This window comes from Hippopotamus amphibius, chromosome 2 (genome assembly GCF_030028045.1).
Source record: "Hippopotamus amphibius kiboko isolate mHipAmp2 chromosome 2, mHipAmp2.hap2, whole genome shotgun sequence".
NCBI lineage: Eukaryota > Metazoa > Chordata > Mammalia > Artiodactyla > Hippopotamidae > Hippopotamus > Hippopotamus amphibius.
The window spans coordinates 48,871,922-48,891,001 of record NC_080187.1 but is presented as its reverse complement, the minus strand read 5'-3'; the positions used below and the strand labels follow the sequence as shown (position 1 = coordinate 48,891,001).

Here is a 19,080-nt window from a genome sequence, read left to right as displayed (position 1 = left end):
TTTACACTCCCTGACCTCCCCTCCTCCACCTGCACCCTGCTGAAAAAAAAACTCCTCAACGTTACCCATCACCCGAATATAAGGAATCCTCTTGGGACTTCCCTGGTGGCACAGTGGTTAAGAATCCACCTGCCACTGAAAGGGACACAAGGTGGATCCCTGATCCGGGAAGATCCCACATGCCAAGGAGCAACTGAGCCCGTGTGCCACAGCTACTGAGCCTGTGCTCTAGAGCCTGCAAGCCACAACTACTGAGCCCATGTGCGGCAACTACTGAAGCCCATGCGCCTAAAGCCTGTGCTCTGCAACAAGAGAAGCCACATTGAGAAGCCCGGGTTGCACACCCTCGCTGCTGCTGCCCTGCCCACTCCCCGACAGGCTCCTGTGCAGAGGCTCTCAGAGCACAGACTCAGGATTCCTGGGGCTCCGGGCCCCAAAGGAATTTCTGAACTTGCTTCAATGATTCATCTCCCCCGCCCCCCCCCTCGCCACCCTTTCAGATTTCTTTCTACTTTTTTCCTAAACATTTGTCTGTTTTTTCCTAATTTAGTGCCAAATCAAACCACTGTATGTGTAAATTGTTCAACATATCTTGGTTATGAAAACTAAAGAAACAAACGCAGAGTTGTTTTTAATGTAGAAAACTTGAAAACTGTAATACTAGGGCTAGTGTCTAGAAAGGGGTTCTCACTGCTTCCAATATTCGATACTCTCCAAAGCCAGTCTCTGGCAATGAATAAAAATAAACTATTAGAGTGAGGAATGATTAACTTTGAAGTTGACAGGCAAGGAGAGAGAAGTAAGAGGAGGCACGCTAGAGCCACAGCCAGAGCGAGCCACGCAGAAGGACCAGGCGCAAGGAGGGGCTGTGCAGGAAGCCACTCCAGCTCAGGGCTTGCCAACAGTCGCTGCGTCTGAAAGATCAGCCTTAACATGTCTTTGAGGACAAATGTTTAAAGTTTCAGTTTTCCAAATGTGTATTTAATTATCAAATTCTACAAAAAAGCAGCACTGTGTCACTCATTAAGGTTATATATAATTTATAGCCACAAATACCATATTATTTCTTTTCAGAAGAAAATAATCAAGTAGATCATTAAAAGAAAATATATACATCATCAACAATGAGAAGCCCATGCAGCTTAGCAAATAGTAGCCCCTGCTCACTGCAACTACAGAAAGCCTGCACACAGCAACGAAGACCCAACGCAGCCAGTAAATACATACATTCATACATACATACACACACAAATACATAAAATAAAAAAAAAAAGTATTTGTTGTTTAAAAAAGAAAAAGGAATCCTCTTTTGTCTACTGTTATTTGCTGCTCTGACAGCCAGGCTAAAAACATATTTGAGAGTTACTTCTTGCTGGTCTATGCTGGGATCCTATGATTTCTTAAAAAGAGCCAGTTTCTCCCAGTGAAAATAAAAAAGTTTTTTTTTTCTTTTTTTTAAATCATAACAGGTAACATAGCAACATAAAAGGATACCTTTCTAAGAAAAGGAAAAAACTCACCCATAATCCTGTTCCCTTAACACAATAATAATTTTTCATTGTATTTATTCCCCTCTGGTTTTATTCCATAGGCATTTACATTTTATTTTATGGAGGTATAACCATTTATATTTTTCTTTCTTTCAGTTGACATTACACTGGATTCTTCAGCTAGTTAATCATTTTTGTTAGCATCACATGAATTCAGGGCTATATAAGCTATTTTCTCATGTCTCTCTCCCACATGCCCATTCTATTCTCTATTAGTGGACTTAGAAGGCTTGGAACTCAAGATTTTCAGACTTGAGCTAGGAAAAAAATACTAAAATCTCAAACTTTGGTGAAGTAATATACTCTCTTACTTTTCCAAAGTTTTAAAACTGAACATACACAATTTGAAATTGTTTAAATACAAGTTTCATCTGAATAAGATTTTTTTCCATCTAAGATTTATAATGTAAAATGCTAATTAGAAATTAAAGGTTTGATTTATTGTCTATGACTTCACCATACTTTGCAGGTAAACTGGAAAAGAGCAGTACATTTACAATTTTTGATTCGGTTGCCCCTATATTCATAAACCTATCTGCTACTTCAATTAATATACTGTGTTAAGCAGTATTTTGGAAAAGTTCAACTCTGAATTAATGAAGTACTACAATAGCTGAAATTTGCATTTTTATTAGCAGATACAAAATATCACAAACTATTTTAAAACAGCTTTCCCCCCTAATTTTCTAATATAAATGTCATTTTTTAAAAGCAGACTATTAAGTTTTTTTCTGGAAGTGTTACAGTTCTATTACAAAAGTTTAGTACATGACCTACAGGAGGAAATAAGGAGGGAGAAAAATAATTTCAGGTCCATCTGGCTTCTAATGTAAGAACCAGTTTAATAGACTTTAGCTCATTGATATTTACCAAGACTCTATGCTTTACTTCCTGTCCCTCCCCCCCTCCCCCACCCCTCCTGCCAAACTCTCATGTCAAGTGGGCCATTACCAGGATGGAGGTACTTGCTTCCTTCCTTAGCATTACTCATTCAGCTAATTCAGTCAGAGGCATAACCACTTATAGATGTAGTAGAGATCTCTCCTTTCTGCAAATTATAACTCAATTCCAGGTATCATACGTATAGTTCCTTTTTTAGGTTACTGGACATTTGGAATATACATTATTGCTAGAATGCAACATGCTATCATGGTATTTGAACATACTGCCTGTTTTAAACCAAAACCACAAACTTAAAGCCCACCTATCACCAATTAGTAATAACTGCTTTGATGCTTTTTCTAACCTAACTGCTTATTCATGGCATGCTATAATTTGTAGTAAATGTGCTCAAATAAACATTTGATTGTTTATTCATGTGACTAGTTACCATCTTCACTAGGTTTTAACATGACCAAATAGCTGTTATTGAGTTTTCTAAATGGATTAGTGTCACGTACTTTAAATATAGAAATCATTTTTTTAAAAAGATTTATTTTATTATTTATTTTATTTTTGGCTACATTAGGTCTTCGTTGCTGCGCATGGGCTCTCTCTAGTTGTGGTGAGCAGGAGTTACTCTTCATTGCGGTGTGCTGGTTTCTCACTGCGGTGGCTTCTCTTGTTGCGGAGCATGGGCTCTAGGCGTTTGGGCTTCAGTAGTCAGGGCTCATGGGCTCAGTAGTTGTGGCTCACGGGCTCTAGAGTGCAGGCTCAGTAGTTGTGGCACACAGGCTTAGTTGCTCCTTGGCATGTGGGATCTTCCTGGCCCAGGGATCGAACCCATGTCCCCTGCATTGGATTCTCAACCACTGCACAACCAGGGAAGCCCTAAGAAATCATTAATTTGAAAAATGTTAAAGGTACAACCTACCAATTTACAATTCAACAAATAACTAGCTGATACGGAGAAACCTAGGAGCCATTTAAAAAATACTTATGATTAATGTTGGAGAGCAAGTAAGTTTCTGTTGTATTATAGTTCAAAAGGATCACTGGCATATTAGTCCAGGTGAAGAGACGATAACGAGATAGTAGAACTCGACAACTGGGTTGTAGACATTGGCAAAGTAACTCCTCTCATTTGGGCTTCCTCACCTGTAAAATGAAGGGATTAGGCTTTTTTATATCTAAAGCTTTTAAGATGTAAGAGGTTACCTGGCTTCCCATAATAATTGTTCTTGAAGTTAAGTTTTTGCCACATAGAATGTCTACTTACACCAAGAACATCCTTTTTACATAATTAATGTCAGGTTACAATTAAAAGTTTATTTTCATTTATCAAGCTTTCTTAAAGTGAGCAACACCAATATATTTATAGACATCACCAAGAGAAAAACTACTGTGCAATATGTTCTTAGGTGGAATATAGAACTGGCGAATCTCAGTAAATTAGAAGTCTGGGAATAGTGTGAAGATGATAAACCAATTTATTTAAGTTCTTATTCTGCTTTGCATACTTGTAAGATATTGAAGGAGTTATGTACACTGCTGACTCTTTTCCCAGGACTAATATTACTATCCAAATTGCACAATGTTGGTATGCATGGAAGCCAAATATTTGTTATTGGGGCTACTCCAGTCAAGGAATGTTAAAAATTGATGAGTCACTATGTATAAGTGGTGCTGAGAGATTTTCACATTACATTAGAAATATAAGGGATTAATCAGTTCATCTTTTTATTTCTACTAGGAAGTCATGGTCCAGAGAAGTGACTTGCTAAGGTCACAGATCTAATTAGTGTCAGTTGGGAAGAGTGCCCAGATCTGATTGCCAGTTCTACATCATACTGTCCCTTCTAGATGCCACAGAGCAGGTGATCCTCAGAATAGGTAGACTTTTAAATGGAATACAAAATCTTAAAGGCACTTTACAGACAGTCCACAGTTTAATTTCTCATTTAAATCTGAAATTTCTTCTGTACCACTGTGTCAGATGTCATTCAGCTTCTGCTCCAGTGGTTAAGATACTCATTTATCCTTCAGAGGTGATCCCTTTCCTTGATGGACAAGGAACCATAAATTCTTACACAGAGCTCTAATCTGCCATTTTGCAACTTTCACCTAGTTCCACTGGGTCAAAAAGGGTAACGGTGCATGCTTGTCATATATTTGAAGACAGCTATCATTCATTAGTCATATAATCCTTCAGTTATTCTTTGGGTTTCAGTTTATGGGACTCTTCCCAACTTGGTAAAACACCCCAGAATTTGCTCTAATTTGCGAATACCCTTTCACTGCATCCTGAAATTAGTACTGCAGATGTAGTTTGACCAGCACTTTGTAGATGACATTATTTCCCCATGATCAATTTTTCTTCACCATAATCTTACTTCAGGTTGTAAAGCAACTGGCTCACATGTTATTTCTAGCAAGTTAAAATCTCCAGCTATTTTTCATCTACAAGTTCTTGACAAGTGTACTTTCATATTTTTATCAGTGGCTTTCTACCGTTTCCTGAATAACCATACCATGTGTGATTGTGCCCCTAACTAGCTTGCCAGCCTCATCTCTATGCCATCTTTTCCCCTTGACCTCTGACCGGTGCTCTTAATTTCAAACACACCATCCTTACTCTAAGCTTCCACATACTGTTCCCCTCAGCCAGGAATGTTTCCCTTGGGCCACCCAAGTCCAGTCTTTTCTTAGTTATCCTTCAAAACTCAGTTCAAATACCACTTCTTTGTGGGACTCCTCCTTGTCCTTCTCCCCATGTTTCCTCTCAAGAGTACCGTTTACTTATTATAACACCCTACAAATCTCCTTCAGTGTTTTATAAACAGTAATAATACATGTGCAATAAGGTATCTGTCTCCTGTTACACTGTGAAGTCTCTGAGGACAAGGTTAATGTCTGTCTTCACCTGGCATAGGGTTTTGAATGATTTAAACATTCAGTATGTGTTGAATGAGTGAGTGAATACTGAATTAGTATGATCGATATTTTGATTTTCCCAGGTGATCAAAGAAAACACTTAGCTAAAAACTCTGGGGTATATGTTGTACAAAGGAAACTTATAGGCTTCAAGACAATCTTGAGAAGGAAAAACCTCTTTAAAAGAAAGAAGTAATAATAAAATTTAAAAAACTATAGATCTAGGTACTATAAAGAATGGTTTTTTTTTTTTTCCAGTTCTTATGGTAAGTAGGGAGTGAGGAGCATGGAAGAAGGAAAACAAGCACAGCTGAGTGTCATATTTTTGTTTTACTGTTAATTTGACACATCTGAACCAAAGCATTCACAATACTTGATATTCTTTGAAGGGAATCAGATACTATAGTCTTAGACATAACCACAGAACAAGCAGAACAATTAAAACTACATAAGGCCGTAAAATATATCCACAGTGTGTATTATTTCAATATTCATTCATTTACAAATTAGACTACATACCATTAATTTTATTTTTATTTTTCTTTCATTATTTTATTCAAGCAGGATTCATTCAAGGAAAGGCAACTTAGTTTTTGTGTGTGAGCTTTATTTTTTTACTACATCGGTTAATATAAAAGTTATGAATTAAATGTTTTCTTATCTCCTGCATCCAGGAGTAAATCCATGAAATTCTCAGATAGTAATCCAAAACAACAGGTCCTATTCTTAAAAATAGTCAAAGTGAAAGGGGATCAAATAACCAGTCTGTTCGTGGACTTAAAGAACATCTAATGACTTTCAGGTTTTCTAATAATGACGGTACTGCTTTTCTACGAGATTAGTCAATTTAAAAGAACATTGCGTACAAAATCATTCTTGAAGTTCTAAATGCCTTTTAAATTACCAAAATGAAAATTGTAAGTAGTTGCCTCATAGTACCAAACTTATAAATCAAAACTATTTAAAATTCAGTGCTATTGTGACTTCTCATTTACAAGGTAACTAGCTGGTAACTTAATAGATGGCATAAAAATTAAGACTTTTTTTTTAAAGGAGAAAATGTATGATAACCAGGGAATACAGAAAATTCAATGTATTTTACAATAAAATAACCTTTTACATTTTTATCCCTGTACAACAGGGTTTAGGTCATCTTTAGTGAACTTGCATGTTTTCATAGTTTATTCTATTATGAGTACTTGAATTGTTTTAGATATACTTTTTTTTTAAAGAATATTACATTTTATTCCAGGATAAGATTTAGTACATTGAGATGTTTTAAAAATATTTATAAATTTGTTTCTGATATGCAAAAGCATTTGGCAATACTTTTATAGCATTTGATTTTATAGAATTAAAATTTCATACAGTACTCATCTTGATATTAAAAAAAAAATTCACAGAAAAAATATAAATTACACAGCCTGACTGCATGATACTGTTATTTCCAGTTTCTAGTTTGGTAATTAAAACCTTCATTAAGTCTGTTAACAAATCATTACCTGTACATTTATGAAGGCAACTGACATGATTTGCAAACAAAACCTTCAGGTTTTATGTTATTTACCAAAGAGTGCAGTTCAGCAAGAAAGAAAACCCAGTATGCAAATTTACAGAATATTTTACAAATTTACCAGTTCCTGTGACACAAACTGTTTCAATCTTTCAAGATATTGTCCATAAAGTTCCACATCATTGTGACCTGCCCCTTCAACCCACAGAGGCTCCACAGGTCTTTGGCAACGCTCAAACAATGCGAGGCCGTGTGAAAAGTCAATGACTTCATCTTCAGTCCCATGAATTATTAATACTGGAGAGGTTATCTTAGAGATTTTGTCAATGCTGTAGGGAAAGAGAAGGAGGAAAGAAGTCAACAAATTACGTATGAAAAGGAAACAAAACAAATTTTCTTGTGTTATATTAGATAATTCAAACATCAGGACCATCTTTGAATCAATTCAGAAGGGATGGATACCTCTTGGATTTCAAATAAGATTCAAAAGTTATCTTTACATTACTTCCTACCTTAAGATTATCTGAGGATATTAACTTCATGCACTTCTGTTTTGAGGGAATCACTCAGTAATTATAGTCACCCTACTTTACCTTTCTACAATGTTGATATTTTAGCACAGAAACTTAGGTTTCAAGGAGAGGAGGAAACCAAGGACCATTTCAGCTATGTGCTAACTTCATACCTCTCTGAATTCATATTTTTTTCTCCCTCCCAATCTCCTACTAAAAGGATAGCATAATGTTTTTTGTTTTTGAGTATACAACAAAAATAGGAAGAATACAATAAAACATAACATTTTGGAGCTGAAAAGCAGATGAATATGTGGATAACAGATTAAAAGTATAGGAGAAAACACAATTTTCAAAGGAGAGAAAAGTGAAGAACCAACCCAATTTACACCATGGAATACCCCAGCAGGCTAGGAACTGACATGGGGATGAAGGCAGGTGATTCTAATCTATTGAATTTGTTCAAAGTCTGTTTAAGAAATAGTCCCTGCCACCCCACCCCCGCCCCCTTTCTTTTCTTTCCCCTTCCTTTTGCAGCTGGGTAACTACCCTCTACCTAAAACTGGACGGTTTGTGGACTAGGGGATTGCCAGACACAGCTTAAGGCAGAGGAATCAAATAGCAAGCAAACATATACATGCTGGCTGCTATGAACCCACTTTCCTTACTAGGCTCCCAAAATGCCAGCAGCTAGGCCTTCATCTTTTAAGGGACAGCTGAAGGACGAGTATTCTTTGGAGACTAATATATCTGCCGTAAGTGGAAAAATATATAAATATTGACATGGGGTGGGGATCCCCAACTAATTGGCTTGACCAGATCACTGGATAGTGAAACTCACAGTCAACAAGTCTTAATCACCCGCTTCAGAGCGACTCTTTAGTTCCTTACTCTATTTCCATATGAACATACAAACAAGAATTATCAGACATCAGAGGAGAACACTTTAAATATAAGACAAGAATCAAAATAAACAATAAAAAAGGGCAACTTGGAAGAGACAAACAATACAAAGAAGAAATCTTACAAATAATTCTTTAAAAATTCCCTGAGAGAGAGAGTGTGTCTGAGAGAGGGGCACAAGGCACTGTAACCATAAAAATGAGGCACAGAATCTTGAAAAAGAAGAAACTCATCAATGAAATAATTCAAAGCAGCATTTGGTAAGGAAAAAACAGTTGGGAATACTGTTTGCTGTAACTGTTCAATAGTATAAGAATTAAACAAAAAAGGAAATGTATGATCTTTTTCAAACTATTTACTGTTAGTGCTACTCTCTCTGTTGGTGCAGCTGAAGTGAAAAAGGGAGCTAGACAGAGATGTAACTTGGCAATAGTTTACCCCGAATGTCTCCCTATCATTCCTATTATTCGGCTACACAGTATAATGCACATACCTTCCAATCTACCATTTTCTAAAACAAAAACAAACCCCCAATAAATGTAAAAACCAAAAACCTCCCACAGCCTGCTCTGGTGATTAAGATCACATGCTCCCATAAGTTTCCCTACCAAAGCAATCCCTTACTGGCTAATGAAGAAAAAAGTTGTTTTTGAAATGACCCTTGCTGTTCTTATAAAGAATCAACTGGTGACTAGTCCTTTGGTCTATCTATCATTCACAAAGAATCTTTGTATCGCTGCCAATTTGGGAAAGGAAATAAGACTGAAATCTGCCAGCCTTCACTTCTTGCCTTCTTTCTTTCTTTGAGAAAAATAGGCCATCAATTTTTTTGTAACGATGAAGAGGAGCTAATGGGAACTATCATCCTGTGTTGAGAAGCATGAGGAAAAGTAGCACATCTTTTAAATTTGCCTAACACTTATGTTTGCAGACTTTGTGGGGGCAACAGTTATTCTGGCTCATTTAAAACAACATTTTTGCAACTCACTTCTTTTGTAAATCAGATATCACTGATTAGACATCACTCACTCATTTTTATGCACGTGTCTCATTTTCCCTCTACTCCTTCCTCTCCTCCAGTATTATGCACCTCACTGGATGGCACTAGCATCCATTAGCTGCTCAAGTCAGAAACCTGGGAATTATATTCAAGTTCTTTTGTTCAGCATTCTATATACAATCTGACATTTAGTTCTATCAATTTTATTTCTCAAATTCACTCTCTTGTCTCCAATACTAGTGCCACTATCTGGGGTATAAGGCTCTCATCTTTTCACTTGGGTTATTACCATGGCTCAAACATTTCAACCTTCTGACTGGTGTCCTGCCGTGACCCTCTCCACAAATTTTTCCAGTTTCTAAAATATATGTAAAATAGGAGTTCATGGCTGAGTGAACTGTATCAGGAATACCTTAAATGATGGGAAAAAAAACTCCCTTAAAAGTTTCTTTGAATTAAACTATTTGAATATTAATACTTACTTTGGGAATGCATCAAAACAGTAAGTCTTCTTGGTATCAGGAAAAGCGACTCGCATTCCTGAGGTCAAAGGAGAATGAAGAATAACAGCAGCACTCTCATACCGAGCAGCAAGATCCACAGATGGTACTGTCCCTATACTTTGGCCATATATAATCACATTTTCAGGGCGAATGCCATATCTACAAAGTTCAGAAATTTAAAAAAAAAAAAAAGGTGGAGAGTCAGACTGGTATGAAACGTTCAATCACTACTAAGGACTTAATCTTATAAAAGAATGACATAGAATGAGACAATGTCAACAAATTTATATTTAAAATTTAAGTTTCTTAGCCACCACTATATACTTAATGTGACAATAAAATCTGTATTCATTTATTTCATCTGTTTCAATTCCACCTTTTGGAAAAATAATGGCTGAGGTCTCTTAAAATTTTAATCTTAAGGATGAATTTATTAAATCACTTATGCAATTCAATGTAGCATATTATTAACTACATTTGGAACATATTATGTCACTAACATTTTAATGGAGTGACGTTTAATGGAGATTTAGTGTTTATTTTCTATTCAATGTAACAAAGGTTCTTTATTTCTCCAGGCATTAAAAGTGGCTCATTTTGTTTTCTGAAGTTGGTCATGGTGATGAAAATGCAACAGATAGTTATAATATGGAATGAATAAAATATATGCATTATTTTAGCCAAGAGCAAATCACTTATTTTTCTTTTTTAAATATTTATTTATTTGGCTGTGTTGGGTCCCCACTGCTGTGCACAGGCTCTCTCTAGTTGCGGTGAGTGGGGGCTATTCTTCGTTGTGGTGCACGGGCTCCTCATTGCCGTGGCTTCTCTTGTTGCGGAGCACAGGCCCTAGGCACGTGGGCTTCAGTAGTTGTGGCACATGGGCTCAACAGTTGTGGCGCACAGGCCTAGCTGCTCCGTGGCATGTGGGATCCTCCTGGAGCAGGGATCAAACCCCTGTCCCCTGCATTGGCAGGCGGATTCTTAACCACTGTACCACCTAGGAAGCCCCTATTTTTCTTAAGATTTGCATTTATTTACCCATAGAAATGGACTAATGATTGAAAACATCAACAGATGAATGAGAATCCCAAATGCCACATGGTTCAGTGATTTACGAATAGACTTCATGATAAAATCTCAAGAGTAGTGCTTTACTTCCTTTAAAAATGCTTCAGATTTAAATACATGAACTCACTAACTAAATAATATTGGGTATATACTATGTTCTAGGCATTGTTACTTGCCTGCAATATAATTGTCCTAACTATAAACTACTTCAAGTGTAAGTGATATACTATAGGAGCTAATGAATGTGGGATTAAGGGCTAGAGTGACATCAAATATGCCTTTCCACTTTAGGAGTCTTTACAGCAGTCATTTCTGGATGCTAAGGTCCGTTTGCACAATAGTTTTTAGTCTTTTGAAAAGGTAATATAGTTTTCCAAGTATCTAAACAGTCACCAGGAAAGAGCAAGACAAAACCCATGTGCTCCCTATAGCTCTTCCCAGGGGCACAGGACTATTTGAACTACCCAGGTGGTGACATACCTTCCCATAGCTTCTTCAAATCAGTCCTACACAAGAATCTGGACCATGTCCCAGAGACTGGGTCCCATCTACTTCAGACTGGCTCTACATGTACCTAAACTCAGAAAAGCTTTTTTTTTCTTTCTCTCATAACAGACATAGCTTCATAGGAATGAAGAAATTAGAAAATTAGGAAAATGAACATTTGCAGCATCAGCATAACTCCTGAGGCTGCATGGATGCTGTCAGCTGAATAGCAGAACTGTTGGTGGCAACGATGGGTTTTAGGCTAAAGCTACTAGCAATGGCAAGGCTCCAGAGTAGCAGAAGCAGCTGCCAATTTAGCATCAGAAGACTCAAAGCAGTAACAGAATTTCAGAACAGTACACGTTAGAAAGGACTTTAGAGACCATCTAATCTAGGTCAGCTGCTCACTGAGCAGATGTTCAAAGTCAGAGTAAGTTAATGACAGACCTATAATTAGAACCCAGGTATCCTTACTCCAGGTCCAGTGCTTTTCCTATTACAGCACACAGATAGTGAGCTCAAAGACTATGAGGGAAAGGCTGTATAGTGAATGTTAGTCCCTTACTTTCTATTGATCCATCAGAAGTTCAGAATGTGGTTATTACAGATATTCAATTATCCTTAAAAGGAGGTTATCCAAATAATAATTAAGTTCATTAATTATTTTTTCCCTTCCTGGTTACTTAAGCCCTAACTTTTTACTTTAGTCAATTAAAGGAAATGAAAGGCATGAATTCTAATTACATACATTTTATTAGATGATGGAATTCAAAAACTGGAAAGAATTTTAGAGATCATTTAACTCAACCTCTTCATTAAACAAAGAAACAGAGGCTCAGAAAAATTAAATTTCCCAAGAATTCTTATATTTACTAACTCTTCCAACCATATTTAGGGTTCAACATAAGAGAAATTATAAGTCTGAAATTCTATGCTAAATTAGTATGTGCGACTACGTAGCAATGTATCTATTCTGCTCCTGTTCTTCATTCATATTGGTCAAGTGTATAAAAAGATTAATTAACCAAGACTAAAAATCATTTTAGAAAGTTTCCTTTAAATTGATATCTGAGAATACAAAAAAAATAATAAAGCTGACCACTTAAAAGAGGGGATTCTTTTACATAAACATAGAAAGAACACTTAACTGGACACTAGAATGTTTTGCTTGAATAAATTTATACTTTGTGTTACTTAGAAGCACTAGTAATGAAGGCTATCTGCTTTTAGCACCTTTAAAAACTATACTAATCCACTGAAGCTGAATTATAGTATGTGAATTGTATTGCAATAAATCTGTTATTTAAAAAATTATCATATTTTCCTGACAGATATTATACTATATTCAACTGGCTGACTCTGAAAGGGGGCACTCAATTTTGTTTGCAGGCCTGAGGGAATTGACATAAGTATAACTGAAGCATATTTTGACTGTGGTCATTTAAGGTAGTTTTTAAGTTTATAAATTTTTACCATTCTGTACCTGCCTCCCTCCCACCCCTAAACTCCTTAATTACTACTTACCATCTATTTTTTTCTTACTTGTCAGAAATATGTTTTCATATCATTTCAACTGATTTAAGAATCCCCTTTATACAGAACTCTGGTATGAGACCACAGGCTGACTATACATCTTGGAGGGGTAAATGTTTCTAAAGATATTTTCTAAAAAAGGTTATATCTCATAACGAAATTGAGGAAGTTCTTCCCAACTAACTGAAACCATTGATATTTAAACATTAAATTAGAAATGGTAAATTTTCTTTATGTACTCTAGCTTCAGTCTCAAATACTCTGAAAGTCAGGCAGCTTATTAATGTATAATGAGGACTAATTTGTACTAAGGTATCTTTCTGTTTAGTGTACATCAACTGTCTGATAAGAAAATACACTGAAGTATACAAAATTGCAATATTTTTCAAAATTTATTCATAAGTATCTTAGTGACTAGAAAAGATTAAAGGAATTTCTATTTATTAATTTTTCATTATTAATTGTATAAAATAATGCAAATCCATTTTTTAACAAAAATAATCCAGCCTCTTACTCTGTTAACGACAGATCAAGTGAATGATTGGCTAAATCATTTTCTCTCATTCCCCTGAAATGCTGCAATTTTGAATAAACATTTTTATACCACTATCCAATAAGTTACTAAAACCAAACATTTTTCTTTGGCTTAAATTTTTAAGAAAATAATTCATTTACACACACACAAACACACTCTCCCTCTCTCTCTCTCACACACACACACACACACACACACACACACAACCTATCAAACTCTCTGGTGCTATTATACAAAATTCAAAATTACAATCTAAAAATGTAACTATTCACAGGTTTATACTGGTAAATATAATCTCTATTTAGTAATTCAAGATGTGTTACAAAAACAGATTTTATCTATTCTTATACAAGACAATTTAACCATCAAAATGTGGAAAACAATTCCCAATCACCATTTACCTTGTCCTAAGAGCAAGCCAAGCAGCTTCTATGTCTGCATAGAGGTTCTTCTCTGTTGGTTTCCCAGAACTCGCACCATATCCAGAATAATCATATGAGAATATATTACAATTAATCCGTGATCCCAGTCCTATGTAAAAGCTGCTCATCTGACCAAGATCAACAGCATTTCCATGTGAAAACAGTAAAGTGTATTTGGCATTGGGTGAGCAACGCACAAACATGCAGGCAATTCTGTTGCCTTTACTGGTTCTAGTCATGAAACACTCAATAGCATCTTTTTCTCTAGAAGAATATTGCCAGTCTGCTCGTTCTGATAGATGTAAAGTCCAGCGGCTTCCGCTTTCATCACACATCAGCGTGTAAGTTGGATCAGGTGGCAAAAACGCTAATTTTGAAGCAATTTTCCCTGGACAAGGTGGACAGCAGAAGAGGCAACATAGCTCACTAAACGAAAGATTATTCATCTTCTGAAAGAGAAAACAGTCAACATTTTAATCACTGAATGTGAATTCTGCATTTGAATACAATAAAAGTTAAAACAAAGACACCAGCAGATTCTACTAGGGATCAATGTCTACTACTATTATATGAAAGTATCCTTTCCCAAATAGCTTTTTGGCATCTTTCTAGAAACACTTTAAATCCTAAGGTAAGGCAAGTATTCCTGATCAGGAAACAGATTCAAATACTATATGACACGGTTCAAATAGTAGTGATATTTTATAATACTTAACCAAAAAATGAAAAATGACACTCTTACCAGAGAGCATGGATACAAATTTGTTGTATCTCCACAAATAACATAGGAGGTATGAAATATCTTTAGTTTGCAATTTCTGTGTAACAGTGAAAATTCTCAGAATCTCATGAGAAGCTAGAGTTAACATAATATAGTAAATATATAATAACAGCACTGATGAAGCACTCACTATTTGTCAGGCATTGTGCTAAGTGTTCTCTATGCATATTAGCATGTTTAATCCTCTCATCAACCTTGTATGGTAGTATGAGAAAAGAAACTTGCACAAATTTTGACCTTCACTGTCTTTAAATGAGGCCAATGTCTACAATGAATGGAGTGGCTGTGAGGAACAAATACAATAATATCATTAAGGTATTTAACATAGTAATGGCTGTATCGATGACACACTCAGAAATGGCCACTTTCTCCTATGTCTTTTTCATCAATATTTAAAAAGTATCCACAGCTCATACTAACTCAGGAACAAAAATAAAGTACTACTTGTCTACCCTACCAGCACTTCCTTCTAATTATCTTTCTCTAATTCCTATCTCTTTTTAGCAGTAGATCATTGCTTAGTTCCAGGAAGAAAGCAAACCTTCCAGAGGTTTGGTAGCACTTAATTTTCTCCAAAAAATCTAAACAAAAGGATAGGAAAAAAAGAAAAGAAAAAAGTACCTCATTATACCCAAAACTAAGAAAACTACCACCTCAGAAGAGTGACTGAAGTGTTGAGTACATATGGAAAGAAAGGAATGCCTTTTTCATTAATAACTGATTCAAAACCTAGTTTATATTAACACAAATGTGTTGATTTCCCAGTGTAAACTAATCTGGTAGAAAGAAGCAGCAGAAACAGCACAGAGAGAAAGCAAGAGTAGGAGTGACATGAAAGGCTTTTTTAAAAGATGAGTAAGGGAAAGACAGAAAAATGTCTCTTGGTTAATGGGAAGCACCTATACTTGTTATTCATTCTTTACTCCCTTGCAGCCTTCAAAATGAACATAGCCTGAATAAGTTAATGTCTTACTCTGGTTGGAACAAGAGTCAGACAGAACAGAAATGACAGCTAGGTGTCATCTTTAGTGCTAACTTTGACTCCATGATGTGTTGTGCTGAGAAGGATTCTGAGAGCATGCTCAAGGCTTGGCAGGCAAAGAAATGTGTGATAAATTAGCAATGTCTACTACAGAATTTGGCTACAAATCTATTATCCTGGTCAAGAGGATAAAGGATCTGCTGAAGATGTCAAGAAGGGAATTCAAAGGGTCAGTTCCAAAGAAGGAGATGACTCTAGAAACAAAAGAAAAAACAAACAAACAAAACCAAAGAAGGAGATGACCTGGAAAAAGAAGATGAGGTAGACAGTACAATATATCAGAGCTATCTGTTTAATAATCTGCCTATGGTCATTTCTTACCCCCAATTACTTTATGTGCCATCAACTGCTGACCCTCAACAGCCTATTAAAAGCTTGATTAATAAGTAAACTGTACATAGCTATACTATGTTCCTATAATTTACCTCTTGAACATGAAGACTTTTATATACTATAATAAAGTAATTTTGAAATAAACCTGGCTGACTGACCATACATAATGCTGCAGAGATGCTTCTGAAGATGAACACCAAAGAGAAAAAAACAGACGAGAAAAAGCTGCAGTGCCAGGGTCAAGTCTAATGAAAGACAACCTGACCTTCTTAATGGTGGCAGAAGAAATTATTCCTACCTCCTACCTCCACTGCCTCAAACCCAGATAACTGGTCTCCACGTAACAACAAAAACTTGGAAATTATTGCTTTCCGAATAACAGGACTGATATAGGGCAGCAACACAGCTTGCTTAAAAAAGTTATTCTCTCCTTTTCTATAAGTGTGAAAATTTTCACAATAGCAAATGTAAATAAAACAAATAGACCTAAGTTTTAATATGATCAGAGCTAAGCAAATTACTGAGGGAGAATATCTTATTCTTGATAAATCACTGAAATATCTTGCTAAATTCAGATAATTTAAATCCAATTTGTTTCATATAACTCACCTGAATATAAACATGTTATTTACTAGTTATTTCCTGGCAACAAAATCTTGAAGAGATAAGGCAGTGAATAATCATAGATGGAAAACAACAGTTATGAGAGTACACAAAAGTCATACAACAAATTGAATAATTTATAGCTGACTTTTTGGACCAAACAAAACAAGGATTTAAGATGTTATAATAAATGTATTTAAAAAGACAGAGAGAGAGAAGGAGGGAGTGAGAGAGAGAGAGAAAACTTAAAGATGAAGCAGAAAAAAATGTCAGAAAGAAAAATCCAACTGGAATCCCTGGTATAAAAAAATCAGTATCTGAAATAAAGAATTAAACTGATGAATTGGGTACAAGTAGCGATAACAGTTTAAGAACACATTAGTAAGCTGGAAAATCAGGTTGAAGAATTCCAAACTATGAAATTTTTCAGGGGGGTGAAGAGATGGAAAATATAAAAGAAAATTTAAGGAGGATTTAAGTAGAAATACCAATATCAATACTAATAGGAGTCCCCTCCAAAAAAAGAGGAGAAAATAAAGACAACCTAATAATTTTTCAGAATTAAAGAGAGAAAATTCAGATTGTAATAGCACAGAATGCCAAATAGGTATTCAAGAAAACTTTCACAGCTAGACAAATTACGGTAAATATTAAAACTGCCAGAAACAAAAATCTGAAAGTTTCCAGAAAGGACGAACAGATTACTTAGGAATAAGAAACAGATGAAATCTGACTTTTCAATAACAACACTAGAAACCAGAAGACACTAAAGGAATAGGTTTAAAGTAAGGAAAAAACTTGGAAGCTGGACTTTCACACTGAGGTAAAATACCAATTTAATATGAGGATAAAATGAAGATATCCGCAGGAACACTAAAACTCAGGTTTACTAAATCAAGACCCTCTTTGAAAAACTCCAGCAAGGTGGAAAAGAAATCCAAGAGAAGTCTGAGATATCTGAGATATGACAAATAAAGAACAGTTAATATAAGTATTATAATTATACAGTAGTTTTAATTATATAGTCTTTTTTTGGTAAGTAAGAAATGGAGGGGGAAAAAAGCAACAAAGTATATCCCTAATATACTCTGGAATAAAAACTTTGAAAAATACCAATATGTTGAGGATTGGAATAAGAGGGAGTATTGAAGAAGTAAAAATGTGCCAGGGCACTGGTCACTTGAATTGTTCAGAATATTAATGTTGATAAGCTTAAGACAGAAGAGAAGCATGAATATGATTCTTTTTTTTCTTTTGGCTGTGCCACGTGGCATGTGGTATCTTAGTTCCCCGACCAGGGATTGCACCCACACCTCTTGCAGTGGAAGTGTGGAGTTCTAACCACTGGATTGCCAAGGAATTCCCATTATGACTCATAATGAGTCAGATATAACCACCATAAAAATGGTAGTTTGTAGGATACACCTGACGTAGTTATAGTTATTCATTACAAATGTCTAGCTTTGAATATTTATCAACGTTAAAATTCAAGAAGGAATGTAAATACAAACAAATAAGAAATGATAAATTAATGGTAGATATTAACAAAGTAGAGAACAAAAAGCAACAGAAAAACTAACAGACCCAAAAACTGATTCATAGAAAGGGCTTCCACTGCTACTAATAGCAACTAGCAGTAACTGAGCACTTACTAAATGTCAGGCACTGTTCTAAACACTTTTCATATATTAATTCATTTAATCCTTGCAATAACCCTCTGACATAAAGACTATCATTACACCCATTTTTTAATTGAGGAAACAGAGTCACAGTGTAGTTACATAACCTGCCAGGGCTAACAGCTGGTAAATGGTAGAACTAATAAGTGGCAAAATGACTCTGGAACCTGAATTCATAACCTGCTTTATGGAAAGAATATTCAGAAAAGACTTATCAAGAGAAAAAGATATGCAAAAACCAAAATATTAAATGAAACAGATTTACAGTCAACTTTTAAAAATAAAAAAATCATATGAATAAATTAGATAACTGATGAAATATACGAATTTCTTGAGTAATATATAAGAACAGCAACAACAAAATCCAGTAAAAAATGGACAAAGGATCTGAAAAGACATTTCCTCAAAGAAGATATACAAATGGCCAACAAACATGAAAAGATGCTTAACATCATTAGTTTTTAGTGAAATGCAAATCAAAGCCATAATGATATTTCATACCAACTACGATGGCTATAATCAAAAAACCAAGGTCTGACAAGGATGCAGAGAAGCTGGAATTTTCATATACTGTTGGTAGGAGGTAAAATGGTGCCACTATTTGGGAAATAGTTTGGTAGTTCCTCAAAAACTTAAAGAGTTACCATTTGACTAAGCAATTCTAATCCTAGGTATACACCCAAGAGAAATGAAAACATGTCTACACAAGAACTTGATCATGAACATTCACAGTGGCATAATGCATAATAGCTAAAAAGGTAGAAACCATCCAAATGGACATCAACTGATGGATAAACAAAA

General features: G+C 35.4%; 1 protein-coding gene across 3 annotated transcripts in view; it reads right to left on the bottom strand.

Annotated features, from left to right (window-relative positions):
• Positions 1 to 5,681: 5,681 nt before the first annotated feature.
• ABHD17B (abhydrolase domain containing 17B, depalmitoylase) overlaps positions 5,682 to 19,080 on the bottom strand; it is a 40,890-nt gene continuing 27,491 nt past the window's right edge. For 2 of the 3 annotated variants that reach the window (XM_057721446.1, XM_057721444.1), the window contains 3 exons: positions 13,821 to 14,290; positions 9,774 to 9,953; positions 5,682 to 7,205 (listed from right to left, as the gene is read on the bottom strand). In XM_057721446.1, the coding sequence (XP_057577429.1) occupies positions 6,986 to 7,205; positions 9,774 to 9,953; positions 13,821 to 14,287 (867 nt within the window). In that variant the 5' untranslated portion in view covers positions 14,288 to 14,290 and the 3' untranslated portion in view covers positions 5,682 to 6,985. The remainder of the gene's footprint in view (positions 7,206 to 9,773; positions 9,954 to 13,820; positions 14,291 to 19,080) is intronic. The other variant, XM_057721447.1, reaches the window with a different exon arrangement.